The sequence below is a fragment of the Leucoraja erinacea genome, chromosome 8 (assembly GCF_028641065.1).
Source record: "Leucoraja erinacea ecotype New England chromosome 8, Leri_hhj_1, whole genome shotgun sequence".
NCBI lineage: Eukaryota > Metazoa > Chordata > Chondrichthyes > Rajiformes > Rajidae > Leucoraja > Leucoraja erinaceus.
The window spans coordinates 53335139-53349578 of NC_073384.1; the positions used below are offsets into that span (position 1 = coordinate 53335139).

Here is a 14440-nt window from a genome sequence, read left to right on the forward strand (position 1 = left end):
CGCGGCGGAGGGGATACAATATCATCATCAGGACCCCAGAAATCTTCTCTCGTGCCTATATAACCTGGGATATAACCCATCAGGCCCTGGTGACCTTACAAACATTAATGCTCCTCAAGAACTCTAACATCACATCCTACTTGATCTCAAATTGACATCGTACATTAGTAAACTCTGTACTGATCTCTCCAGTCTCCACATCCTTCCCCTCCGTGAACCCCGTTGCAAAATATTTGTTTAGTACCTTGCCTACATCCTCTAATTCCAAGCAGAAATCCCCTCCTTTATTTGAGTGATTCCTTCTCTCAATAGCCATTTTGTATTTAATGTAATTTATAAGAATTCCAGGGAATTTCATTAATTTGACTTGCCACTGACACTTCATGGCCCCTTCTGGCCCTTCTAATTACCCACGAGTTCTTTCCAGCTTTCTTTACGTTCCTCAAAGGCCCTGGTGGATTTCATCTTCTTAAACCTCACATATGCTCCTTTTTCCTTTTTAACTAAATTTGCAACCGCTGTCATTATCCAATGATCCTTACCTTACTGTGCCTATCCTTCCTTCCTTATTGGAACATTCCAGTCCTGAACTCTGATCAGTTGCTATTTAAATGACTTCCACATGTCAGTTGTTAATTCACCCAATAAAAGCTGCTCCCAATTGACTCTCCTGAGCTTCTCCCTAATAATGTTGTAATTTCCATTCCCCCAATTTAGTAATTTCCCCCCCCCCAAGGTCTACAGTTATCCTTATTCATAACTTTCCTAAAACTTAAGGAGTTATGATCACTGTTTCCAAAATGCTCTTTCACGGAAATGCCAATCACCTGGCCAGGCTGGCTTCCCGTACATTGTTAAACTTGTTCAACAACATTATTCAGAATAAAACATATGTTTCTCACAACAAGTGTTGGATTTACACAGAGGCATGCCATTTAGCTAGAGGGTCTATAATGGAATGACATAAAGTCATTAAAATAATGTAAATTTAGGCAACTGAATCCATTCTGCCTCATACTCAACCAATGGCTTTTGCCTAGAATAGCATTTTCTCTTTCAAGGCCAATGATCAGTCACCGATTTGGAATCAAAGTAAAAACTATCATAGCACCACCTTCAGGTACACCTGGCATTACAGGGACATTCTTAAAGTGAGAAACCATAAGGAGCATGGACTGCAGATGCTGGAATCTTGAGGGAATAAAAGACTGTGCTGGAGGGACTCAGAGGGTCAGGCAGAATCTGAAGTAGTGTCTCAATTCAAAATGTCATCCATCCATTTCCCTCCTCTGATGCTGCCTGACCCACTGAGTTCCACCAGCACTTTGTAACCATAAGAACCAGTTGAGATTGATGGCTTCTAGGTACTCAGACAAGGCCAACCTACTATTTTCAAAACATAATAGATGCCAGCCCTAAAGGATTGAAGTTGGGTATTCACAATGAAGTGTACATACGGAACGAAGGCAATGAAAAGAATAGTCATTCTGTTTTTGGAGGTTTCTCAGCTTTAATCGGAGACAGTAAAAGATGGAATAGAAATGTGTATAATAATGATCAAATAGCTCCACTTTTAACGTAAGTGTAGATATTTAATACTATAGCTGTCTGCTAATAATATTTGCAATAAAGAATAGGAGCATGCAAAACAGACTGTTGTGCTTCATCTGTAAGTAATTTTAAGAGCATAATGATAATGACAATCTACTTCATATATCAGAGCATTTCATCAGAATAAGTCTGTAATGCAATTCAGGAAAAGTACTACATTAGCTCAATAGTTCATGGTGATTCTTTTTTGCCTTACTCACACAGTTCTCACTGGTGTCTTCTGACATATTTTCATCCCCGATGCATGGTTCACAAAATAAATGTACATTTAGTACTATTTTATTCAGAATGAATAGTATTATTGTTCATTATCAGGCAGCTTATGTAAAATCCATGACTTCAGCTGTTCCAGCTCTGGCTTGCAAAGTTCATGCTGGAGATTAGGAAAAGTATTAAAAGTGGTTTTCACTCCCAGTGAATGTAGAGTTTCACAGGTCTCTTTACCCCACTCATATAAAACGAGTTGGTCATTGTCTCCATGACTTTGGAACAATTCAGGCATTGGCAATTTAGCATTCTGTATAACCTGAAGACAAGAATATGTTATTCACATGCACCCTATATATAACTGATATTTTATTGTCCTTTTAATTAAACAAAATAGAAAAGAGTAAAACTTCCAAGAAAGATCAAACTTTTTTTCAAAGTACCAATTGACTAGATGCATCGAAACTTGTGTACAAGTATAATTAATAAATCCATTAAACATTTCCATGAATACTAAAAAATGTAGTAGACAAAAAGGTAAAATATTGTTATGATTGAATTCACCATTCATAAGGCTTAATATTTAGGTCTAGCCAAAACTTAGAAACTCAATGGAGTTAGGTTAGTGGTTCCCAACAAAAAGGCAATGTACTAAAATGTTTTAAAAACAAAAGCTAATCAATATACATATAAAAATTCCCAAAATGACACAAATCAAAAGCTTTTAAATAGTTTTACTCAAGGATTCATTGCAATACTTCAAAATAAACTTAATTATATTAAAATTAATTAAAAGTTAATTATTTACGATGAGAACGTATTTGGAATTAAACTGTACTGGGATACTAACAATAAATATTTTCCTATATATTTGCTGTAAATGTTAGCAATAACACTAAATGCCCATCTTCTTTAGAACAGCAAAAGATTGTCCTATACAGTGCCCTTCATAATGTTTGGGACAGAGACCCATTCATTTATTTATTTGCCTCTGTACTCCACAATTTGAGATTTGTAATAGAAAACAGCCACATGTGGTTAAAGTGCACATTGTCAGATTTTAATAAAGGCCATTTTTATACATTTTGGTTTCACCATGTAGAAATTACAGCTGTGTTTATACATAGTCCCCCCCTTTCAGGGCACCATAATGTTTGGGACACTTGTCCTGACAGGTGTTTGGAATTGCTCAGGTGTGTTTAATTGCTTCCCCAATGCAGGTATAAGAGAGCTCCCAGCACCTAGTCTTTCCTTCAGTCTTTCACTTTTAGAAACTTGTATTGCTGTTTATCAACATGAGGACCAAAGTTGTGCCAATGAAAGTCAAAGAAGCCATTATGAGAAACAAGACTAAAACTGTTAGAGACATCAGCCAAACTTTAAGCTTACCAAAATCAACTGTTTGAAACATCATGAAGAAGAATGAGAGCACTGGTGAGCTTACTAATCGCAAAGGGACTCTACAGCTGATGACAGAATAATTCTCTCTATAATAAAGAAAAATCCCCAAACACCTGTCCGACAGATCAGAAACACTCTTCAGGAGTCAGGTGTGGATTTGTCAATGACCACTGTCCGCAGAAGATTTCATGAACAGAAATACAGAAGCTACACTGCAAGATGCAAACCACTGGTTAGCTACAAAAATAGGATGGCCAGGATACAGTTTGCCAAAAAGTATAATTAATACCACAGTTCTGGTAAAAGGTCGTGGACAGACGAGACAAAATTAATTTATATCAGAGTGATGGCAAGAGCAAAGTATGGAGGAGAGAAGGAACTGCCTAAAGATCTTATAGCGAGCAAGATGGTCCACTCCTGCGAAATACAGTGGACTGACGTGTAGTATGCACCGGAGTCAAGGGAAAGGGGAGATATAGTCATATCTTCCATTCATTTGTCCTTAGTACCGTCTATATCTCTTGCTCCTCTTTCCCCTGACTCAGCCTGAAGAAGGGTCTCGAGCCGAAATGTGACCTACAAAGATCTTTGGTAACCTATTCCGCTCTATGATCCTTGCTTTCGTCTGTCTGTCTGTCTGCGGGCTCGCTCGCTCTTGGTGCCGGCGCTTCTCCCCTCAGAGAGAAAGAGAGAGACAAACAAACACACACAAACACACACACACGGGTCGTGGCAGCTATCAAAAGAGTACGGAAGTGGTAAGGGGGAAATTAAAAAAAACCTGAAGGAAGTAGATGTTTAACAAAAAAAAGGGGTGCCGGTGTCGGAGGGAGGGAGGGGAGGGGGGAAATGATTTGAGTTCCTCTATCCCCTGACTCAGTCTGAAGAGGGGTCTCGACCCGAAATGTCACCTATTCCTTTTGTCCAGAAATGCCGCCCGACCCACTGCATTTTGTGTCTATCCTTTAATCTCTCAGCCTGATATAGCAGAATCTCCCCAAATTAGCTTGACGCCATAACGGAAGCCGGTTACGGAAATGGCGCTGAAGATTACCCATGACCCTACTACGGCTTTTTAGCGGAGTGGACCATCTTGCTCGCTATAAGATCTTTGGAACTGCCCAAGATCCAAAGCATACCACCTCATCTGTGAAACACGGTGGTGGGGATGTCATGGCCTGGGCATAGCCTGAAGGTACTGGCTCACTTATCTTCATTGATGATACAACTGCTGATGGTAGTAGCGTAATGAATTCTGAAGTTTATAGACACATCCTATCTGTTCGTTCAAACAAATGCCTCAAAATTCATTGGACGGCGGTTCATTCTACAGTAAGACAATGATCCCAAACATACTGCTAAAACAACAAAGGAGTTTTTCAAAGCTAAAAAATTGTCATTTTTTGAGTAGCCAAGTCAATCACCCAATCTGAACCCAATTGAGCATGCCTGTTGTATGCTGACGAGAAAACTGAAGGGGACTAGCCCCCAAAACAAGTATAAGCTAAAGATGGCTGCAATACAAGCCTGGCATCACCAGAGAAGACGCCCAGCAACCGATGATGTCCATGAATTGCAGATTTCAAGCAGTCTTCAAGCGGGGGGGGGGGGGGCTATGTGTGAACACTGATGTAATTTCTACATGGTGAAACCAAAATGTTTAAAAATGGCCTTTATTAAAATCTGACAAAGTGCACTTTAACTACATGTATTTTCTTTCTATTATATATCTCAAATTGTGGAGTAGAGGCAAATAAATAAATGATGGGTCTTTTTCCAAACATTATGGAGGCCATTGTATGTGTTGTGCCTCATTGGTAATGTTTCATTCATCCCAATAAAGGTGCTGTCGCCCTTCAGTATCAATCACAATTCAGGTAGATTTTGTCTACCTAAACATATTTATCCTGACAGAATCAGTATGGCTAATTGGCAGCCATCCCAGGTAAGTGAGAAGATAGTGGGTTAGAATTTGTGTGACATATTGAAATGGTGATGAAACATCCAAAGACTACCAAAGCCAAAGCAGGCTATTCATTCATTATATAACCCCTCGGACTTTTGTGCAAACTCGCTGCACCTTTGAAAATATAAGTCAAACAATCATAACCTAAGAGGCTATTAAATTATTTAAGACAGCCTGAGATCATCAAAATTGCTAAAGGAACACAAGTCCCACTTCTTACCTGGTAGACAACAGAATTCTTATTCAAGAAAGAAGATAAAGCAAATACTCCTGCTACTTGTGGGTGAAATCTATAGGCCAAGTGCATTGCCATCGCCCCACCCATTGAAAATCCTCCTGCAGAGTCAAAAATTGATTAAAATCAATTGTTCCATAGAATATAACAAAAGCTATAATTTTGCAGCATTTGTAAAATAACAGCATGTAAAGGCTGTGATTATTTATAGGTGTAATTGAAAATTGATTTACTTTTATATTTGTAATATTCCATCCAGGGCTCAAACCAAAGAATTTGGCCAATTTCTTGATTAACACATGCCTTTCCACACTTACCAACTTCTAATAATCCGAAAGGAAAAAATGCAGAAACCTGAAATAGAGACACTCAGCAAATCAAGCAGTGGCTGTGGAGGAAGAAATAGTTAACACTTGGGGTTGAAGACCCTTCATTAAAACTAGGGAAAGTTAAAATAAAATGTGCAGAAAAGGATGGGGTGGGGTATGTAAAGAGAACAAAGGGAATGGGTACGTTAGGATAGGGACAAAGAGTGACTGACTGACTTGACGAAAATGTTGTACCAGCAGTTTGTTAATCACATAAAACATGTTGTTTGCATGCAATGTAATCACTGGGAGCGATACTTTATACACCAAAATAATATATATAATATATTTGGAATATAATGTTTTTGGCCATCTTTAAAAAAGGTAAAATAACAAGGCAAACTAGTATGAAAGAAAAGATAAGAAATGAATTTTTGGTGTATAAAGTACACCAAGATTGTTAGTGTTTATATTTTACCAAAGAAGATTTGGCAAGCATTATGATGTAGGACAAATAGCACAAAACTCATCCAGTTAAATATGATAATTAATGACTCAAGCTTCCCTTATAGGAAGAAACCAGAAACTGATGAAGATACATCTGCTCAACTGAAATGGCTTTTTTTCTGTGAGATAAGATGGGATGTTCCAAAAATATATTACAATGATAAAAACCTAGGTTAATGTGTATCATCACATCCTTTGTCCTGCACTGATCTTTGACATACACTTAACACTGCCTTTGAAGAAGAAATATCACTGATTAAAACGAATTGGAAGTAGGATCAATTGAGTTTTCAGAGAGAATTCGAATTAAAAACCTAAATAAAGAGGAGTCTTTGGTTGTATTAATAATAACCTCAGGTACCCAACCGATAAGTAAAGGTAAACCTATATAAAGCATTGATTTAGTTCAGCGGTTGTCAAACAAAAAAAAGAACCAAATGGAACAGAATTGGGGATTTGGTACCCTATCAATCAGTGTTTTTATTTAAAATGTTCACCCTTGTTTTCTAATCCTCCTATGGACCTGTCTCTCTGTCCCTGTAATCACCTCCACACCCCTTTGCGTCAAACTCCTTGTTTACTTCACTTTTTTCCTTAAACCTAGCACTTTGACCAAATTTTTGGTCTGCTCTAATATTACTTATTTGATTCTGTGTCACATTTTGTTTGATCGTGCTTCTAAGAAATACCTTGAGGTGTTTTCTTAATACCTAACAGCATTGTATAGATAGAGGCTGGCCTTGTGGTTGAAATCTAGTTCAACAGGCCAAATGGCATTTCATTTTTCTGACTTTTTAACCAGAGAGTCTGTGAACATCTTTCCAAGCAGAAGCTTGTTGCAAAAAAAAGGCAAAACAGTTTGCTTGATTTATTAGTGTGTTTAAAACATAATACAGTTATAGAGATCAAAGCAAAGTTCCCACACACAGCAATGCAATTTTAGTAACAGCCTTTCAAGTGACACTTTATAAGGTAAATCACTGCATTTATTTAGTCACATGCTGGCAAGAAGGTCTGTAGTTACTCATGATGGTATCTTTACACACATATATTAGGCACCATGAGATTTGAATAACTATGTAATTACACATTTTATGTGGTTGACCAATTCATTTTCTGTTTGAAATTATAATATACCAAAGATTTGCACTCTTGATTTACTTTTCTAAAGAAAACCCTGCAATTTGTCTGTCAGTACCATAATGCCTTCCCGTTGAGTATAGTGAATGTAACACACTTGTTGATTTCAGTTAACATGTTTCAAGAGAAACTGACTGTATCTTGCAACTGGGATAAATTTTCACAAGAACCAAATTTCAATATGTTAATTTCAAATGATTTTTTTTGGCTTGCATAGTTTTAATTAATTCAGTCACAAATGTATTATACGTAGTTGCCAGTTTCTTGAAGCACAAAACAATGTTATAAGTCTTTCTGTATCATTTTGGATAGCAAAGAGAGATTAACTACCCACTGTTGACTGGCAAGGATATTTCCTTCATGGTGACATTAAGTGATTTATTCAGGGATTCAACAAACCTTTCCCACATAACTGCCAATCTTGTTTTATTTCCTTAAGGATTTAATAGTCTTCAATCTGTAACATACATAATGGCATTTCAAAATGTGCCCAAAAAGAAACTACATTCTACTAGGCTGTCGTACAATCCAAAACATTATAAAAAATATGATCAGCTTATTTATTAATTATTATTGCATTTTATGATTAGAAACATGGAAACAATCCTTTAATTTAACCTCGGGTATTTTTCATGGAGTTACTGAAATAGAAATTCAATATCATACTGGGGTAGTTACAACTTGTTTGCTTGCAAAATGTGTTCTTCAGTATTAGAGCATGTTTAAGTATCAAGGACATTGTTGATTGCCAATATGCCACGATTGCCAATATATGTTTAACCAATATTGCATTGTTTTGTATTAATCTGTGATGTCAAACTCATAGTGCCAATTTTGTTTTTCAATGGATGACTAGTCATCAGCAGAAATATTTACATCTTGGAGAAAAATATTACATTTATATTGGGACTTGGTCTAACTTGTTAAGTATGCAACCATTCATGACTTTAATTTTGCACAGCCTTCGTTCATCTGGTTGAACAATCCTCAATTACTCCATCCCATTCTTCCCTGGCCTTTACTCCCTAGTTTTTGTTCAACATTACATGTATCAGCAATCCTTCAGCCAATCCAAGTACAGTATTCATTTTTCGTCTGCCGATTTTAGTTACTATATTATGTATTGATTAAAAATAAAGAAATGTGTCGACACACTAATAAAGTAGTTTGCATGAGCATATTGTGAAAGTAGGAAACATATCAGAGGGTAGAGAACAATAGGAAGACTTTTCAAAAGTGGAAAACTATAGGGAGAAAATTAGAGCAAACAAATAGTCAAAATGTAAGCCATGCAAAAATGGGACTTTTAACTTTAGACTTGAATCATTTAGAATGAGACACATAATAGAAGTATATAAAATGATGAGAGACGTGGATAGGATAGACTTGGAATAGATGGATAGATTGATATGATAGATTGGAAATATCAAATACTAGAGGGCATAGCTTAAAGGTGAAAGGGGCAAAGTTTAAAGGACATCTACAGGGAAAGTTTTTTTTAAACAAAGGGTGGTAGGTGCCTAGAACACTGCCGGTAGGTGGTGGACACAGATGCGATGATGATGTTTAAGAGGCTATTAATGGCTACATGGATGTGCAGAGAATAGTGGGGGTATGAATCATGTGCAGGCAGATGCGATTAGCTTAGCTTGGCATCATGTTTGGCACAAACACAGTGGCCTGAAAGACACAGCATGCTGGAGTAACTTGACAGACCCGCTAAGTTACTCCAGCACTTTGTGCCTGTAGTATTCTACGTTCTAGGAAATTATAGTAAGCACATATTTGCTGCATTCCCACTGTGTCCTATGTATGAATCAGAGAAAGCAGAATTAAAGGAAAGGAGATGAGTTTTCACATTGTGCATAATTGAATCTTTCCGATGAGGTAATCCAATACATTTTAAACGTTGGGCTGTTAATCTGCAGGAAAAAAAATGTAACTAAGAAACAATTAGTCTCACACCTCATTACAGTTGGCTATTTTGCATTTCTAGATTAATTGAGGCAGGATGCACTTTGCTAATTGAGAACAAGGAAAAGCTGTTTCGGTTGGCAATTGTTCCAGTTGCAGCCAACAATAAATTTGGTAATTGTAGTTTGTACTTTTTACCCGAATGTGAACAAAACTGCTGCAAGCACAATAATACACAAGATGCTAGTGTAACTCAGCATGTCAGGCAGCATCTCTGGAGCACATGCTTTGTGTTTTTACTCAAGATTTGAGCATCTGCCATCCGTTGCGTCTCCATTTTGAAGCAAGCTCACATTGTAGTGGAGCACAAATATCTAACTTTTTGCAATGGTTATAATGAGCTGACCATTTCATCATTTTTTTTTCTGAGTTAAATGATTAATAGTTTCACAACAAACAACAGATGTATATTTTCAGCAGTTCTACAAAGTCAGAAAGATCAAATTTTCACATCACTTAATCAATTAAAGGGCTGTCCCAATGCGGCGACCTAATCTCCGAATTTAGATGAGTTTGCCCTCGACTCAAACTCGCAGCATGGTCGACACGTGGTCCTAGGTGGTCCTATGAGGTCACAGGAACTCTCCTTCATGCTCGAGGGAAGTTCCAGAATACTTGCGGCCTCAGCTAGGTTGCAGAAACATTTTCAGCATGTTGAAAAATTTTCCCCGAGTAAAATGTGGTCGGCATGGTTCTTTTTAACTCGTATTGCAGTGGAGTGGGGTTGCTATTTAGTTACAGGCAGTCGAGGGCAGCCGTAGGTAATCTCCTTCGTTGACTGGGCATTTTGATTGACTCATTGGAGTTTTCAGGACCAAGGAAAACCAACCGATAGGTAAAATGCCCGCTAAACTTTGTTATACTTCTTAAAAGTGTCTCTACTCCTTCTCCCCCCCTTATCTCCCCCAACCCTCCCCCACCTCTCCGCGCTTTCTAAAGGACTCACCGTACACTGTGCAGCCATCTTTAACCTTCCTCTTCATCGTGGGTGTGAATTTTGGTCAGCGCTCCCCCGCTTTCCCTGGCCCCCATCTTTGCTCTGTGTGTGTGTGTGTGTGTGTGTGTGTGTGTGTGTGTGTGTGTGTGTGTGTGTGTGTGTGTGTGTGTGTGTGTGTGTGTGTGTGTGTCTGTGTGTGTGTGGTTGTGTGTGTGTGTGTGTGTGTGTGTGTGTGTGTGGTCGATCCAGCTCGCGGTTTCAACGCGGACGGTCGATCCAGCTCGAGGTTTTCCAGGCGAGTGCCCTCGAGCTTAAAGGTTGAAGACACTCTTCTTAACTCGCGGATTAGGTCGCCGCAGTGGGACAGCCCCTTTACAATCAGGAATATACAATTGCCAAAATAGTGACATGCTGGAATTGTTAAAAGCTTGTATACGGATGCTGCTTGTTCTAAAAGCACTTCAGATTAAAACACATTTACTTTTCCATTTTCTTTGAATGTTTGAATCAAACTATTTTGAATAGTTAATTTATTTAGCTAGGGTATATTCAAGGTATGGACTTGCAGCATCAAGATTTGATATCTGCTGAAAATGTACATTTTTTCCCAATAATGATATCGGGTTACACAGGATTCAATGAAATAAATCACAGAGAAAGGAAATTGATTAGACATGTGTGCATTTTTTCTAAGTAAAACAATCCTTGTTTGCCCTGAAGTTAAAAAAAATGATTGACTTCACAAATTAAATGATATGACCAGAATTCTAAGTACAAAAGGACATAATCAACTACATACATCATTATTTTTAGACAGCCACTCCATGATACAATCCAGTGACCATAGCGTGATAATCATGTGGGGATAGTGGACAGGAAATAGGAACTAAAAAGAAAGGTGGATTCTCAGATTACAGACCATATTAATGAAAATGTTAAGAAACCGATAATGTATTTTACCTAAGATTATCCTGTCCTTTGCAATTCCAGCTCTGACCTCTTCATCTATCAACCCACCCAGTACACTGGACATTGAGTCCATGGATTCAAGATGTTCTGGGCTGTTAAAGCTGATTTTGTACCTGTCGAACCACGTATTTGATAGCATTCTATTCATTGGGGTGTATGATCTGAAAAGGTGATCAGACAATTATTTTCCATCATCACTAACATATACAAAGCTATCTTAGAACAGTAAATCAACAAGTATCCTTTGAGCGGGTCTGAAGAAGGGCCTTGACCCAAAACATCATCCATTCCTTCTCTCCAGAGATGCTGCCTGCCCGCTGAGTTGCTCCTGCATTTTGTATCTATCTTTAGTTTAAATCAGCATCTGCAGTTCTTTCCCACACAAGTATCCTTTGAGCTCAACTTAAAAATATTGCAAAACAAAAGTAAAGCTGGGATGTCTTAATTGTGTACACAATGGTGAATGGTGAAAATATAATAAAAGCAGACTGACTTTGCTCATTTTAATGTTTCAATGTTTGTCAAATTAGATTTATTGAACTGAACAAAGCCTCGTTGAGGAAAATAAAAAGTCAATATGCAGCGTAAAAAAAACCTACCACAAATATCCAGAAAAAAAGTAAAATGAAAAGTGAACAAGTAAACCTAATCAGATAAGGGAAGGGAATAAGAGCAAGGAAACTTCAATACAAAGACCTAAGTAAGACCTACATCCTGTAACTTGTTAAAACACACACAAAATCCACTGCTATCCACTGAACATCATTTTCTATAGATGACTTGAAAATACATAAACTAAATGTTTTCTTTTCCAATGAAACACATTACAAAATTGTGAAATATAAAGTTTAAAGAACAAACTTCTCAAGATTATTGGGAATGAGTAGTTCAAAACATGCCACTTTTGAACATATTATCTTCACATATCCTCTTCACACTGAGCAGGTGGTACAGAAACATGACCAGGTTCATGATAACTACTTTCCTACAACCTTCAGGTTCTTGAACAGACTCTCACAACCCTAATCCTGTCTCAGCAAAGGAACACTATGGACCATCTCCTGCCCAACCAGCGACTTATTCACTGATTTGGAATCTGTCTTGGTTTTTTTTAAACCACAGACCTTTTTATTTGTTGTTTTGGTTAATTTATGTATAATTTATATTTTTTGTGTTGTGAGAGTCGATGTGCCTGCGATGCAAGTTCTTGTACTTCGCAGTACTTGTGCATAGGACAATAAATAAAAACATGTACACAACTCACTTGTTAAGTAATTGGTAATTTGGTAATTTTACATTTACCATCTACTTTTAGTTAGCTAAATGATACCTTGCTGGTGCTGTTGGATAAATTATTCGTATATGTTGAAAGGTCAAGTCTTGTTCCAATACACTTTTAATCCACGCTCTTACACCTTGCCCCGTATCACCTACAGGTAAGAAAAATAAACTAGAATGTAGGAACGTTTTGCATTTCAAGGCAAAGTCTATTATATAAAAGGGAGAGAAGCCATGAAAGTGGCACAATAATGACAAGGTTAAAACATATTTCCCTGTAACTATGTTCCATTCGTATGCAAGTCCTGGGGACCTAGAAATATAACATACTGGCTAATGCCTGGCATTAGTATGGCATCGGAAAATAAAATGATGACTATATTTCCTCATGAATTAATTTTTATATTGGTTAATGCAGAGAACATTAGAACTGCTATGCTCACACAAATCAGAACACAAAAAAGTGAACATGTTTCTACAGAAAAAGAGTTGCCACAGAGGCAGAAGTGAATGAACACATTCACTGGGAATGTGCAGTGAGAAATTAGTAGCTAAGTAACAAAGTAAAGTTTACACAGGGTTACTTGGAATAAAACGGTCATAATGGAGAATCTTGAGAAACTGGAATTAATTTTTATTAGATCGGTTTAAGAAGAATTCAGTTTGATGTTCTCTAAAGTGGTGTGGTTTTGATAAATAGGAAATCATCTTCCATAGCTGATCACTAAAAGAACAAAGCCAACCTTCTTTGAATGCAATGAGTTTGGATACTGAAAGCTGCCCCAGAAACAACAATGGGACAGATTCAAAATATAATTTATCAGAAGCAAATAATTTATTTTAAAATGTTAAAAAGGATTAGGAGAAATAGTAATGAATAAGACAAGACACAAGGAACTGAATGTGATGGAATCCAAGACTAATCTCTGGAAATTGCATGTGTGTTATGTTGCACTTCTCTGCAGAAAACTAAACACAATGATGCCAAATAGATGCCTGGATCTGAAATAAATAATAACTATGCACCTAAATCTTATGTATCCTTCTTCAGCTTGATTTTTTTTTGCACCTTTACTCAACTGACCCAAATTTGAGACACCTCACTGAGACATCCTGGCATTTGCATTACCGTTGCACGGATGCTTATTTCTATTGAAGATAGACACACAACGCTGGAGTAACTCAGCGGGGCAGGCAGGACCCCACACACATCCAATATCACACATTCCTTCTCTCCAGAGATCCTGCCTGCCCCGCTGAGTTACTCCAGCATTTTATGTCTACCTTCGATGTAAACCAGCATCTGCAGTTCCTTCCTACACGTCCGTTCCTTTTTACAGATGCCCTGAATGGAACAAACTGCACCAGATTAACAAATATCAGCCAGTAACAGTTTTGGCCTCTGGAGATTGCATGAGATGTCCCAATAGGGTGGACAAGGGGGACCGGGCAAAGGGAGGAAAGGTTGGAGGGGGCAGACAGCTGTGTTCAGTCTAAAGTGACGAATGAATCGCTGCAGCCTAACCTGAGCCGTGAAGGAAGATGAGAGAGGCGGTGTGTCGCTTGGTCTGAGCAACAATGCTCCTCTGCAGTTGCATCGCCATGGCTGCAACCCGGCACTTCCTGGAAACCAAAGCTCCAGTATCTTTGCTGGAAACTGCCCTGCGTCTGACGCCACACGGCACGTCGCTGTGCGTGTGATTGCAACATGAGGAGCTGGTGTTGCAACCTCTAGTATGTTTGGTTGCAACTTGCGACCTTTTCTCAGTTCGTAGCAAAATAACAAAAAACCAACGCTCCTCTCTTCTGTCCTGTCCTGTCCTGTCCTGACAGTGCATTAATTACTATGTTAACCTTGTTCCTGAAAGCCATCCATCACGGCTCACAAATACATTTCCCTTTCAAAG

The 14440-nt window shown here is 38.0% G+C and overlaps 1 protein-coding gene across 1 annotated transcript; it reads right to left on the reverse strand.

Moving 5' to 3' along the window:
* Positions 1 to 1485: 1485 nt before the first annotated feature.
* On the reverse strand, positions 1486 to 14214 carry lyplal1 (lysophospholipase like 1). Its single transcript, XM_055639724.1, has 5 exons — positions 14059 to 14214; positions 12586 to 12685; positions 11247 to 11416; positions 5406 to 5521; positions 1486 to 2137 (listed from the first exon to the last, which is right to left on the reverse strand). The coding sequence occupies exons 1-5, from the start codon at positions 14135 to 14137 to the stop codon at positions 1910 to 1912; spliced, it is 693 nt and encodes a 230-aa protein (XP_055495699.1). The 5' UTR covers positions 14138 to 14214; the 3' UTR covers positions 1486 to 1909.
* Between the last annotated feature and the right edge of the window lie 226 nt (positions 14215 to 14440).

Excerpts from the sequence above, each read along its gene's own strand:
- lyplal1 (XM_055639724.1), bottom strand. The coding sequence starts at position 14,137 with ATGGCGATGCAACTGCAGAGGAGCATTGTTGCTCAGACCAAGCGACAC. Across the intron at positions 12,686-14,058 it reads CATCTTCCTTCACGGCTCAG|GTGATACGGGGCAAGGTGTA; the intron begins GTTAGGCTGCAG and ends TCTTACCTGTAG. Across the intron at positions 2,138-5,405 it reads AGAATTCTGTTGTCTACCAG|GTTATACAGAATGCTAAATT; the intron begins GTAAGAAGTGGG and ends TCTTGTCTTCAG.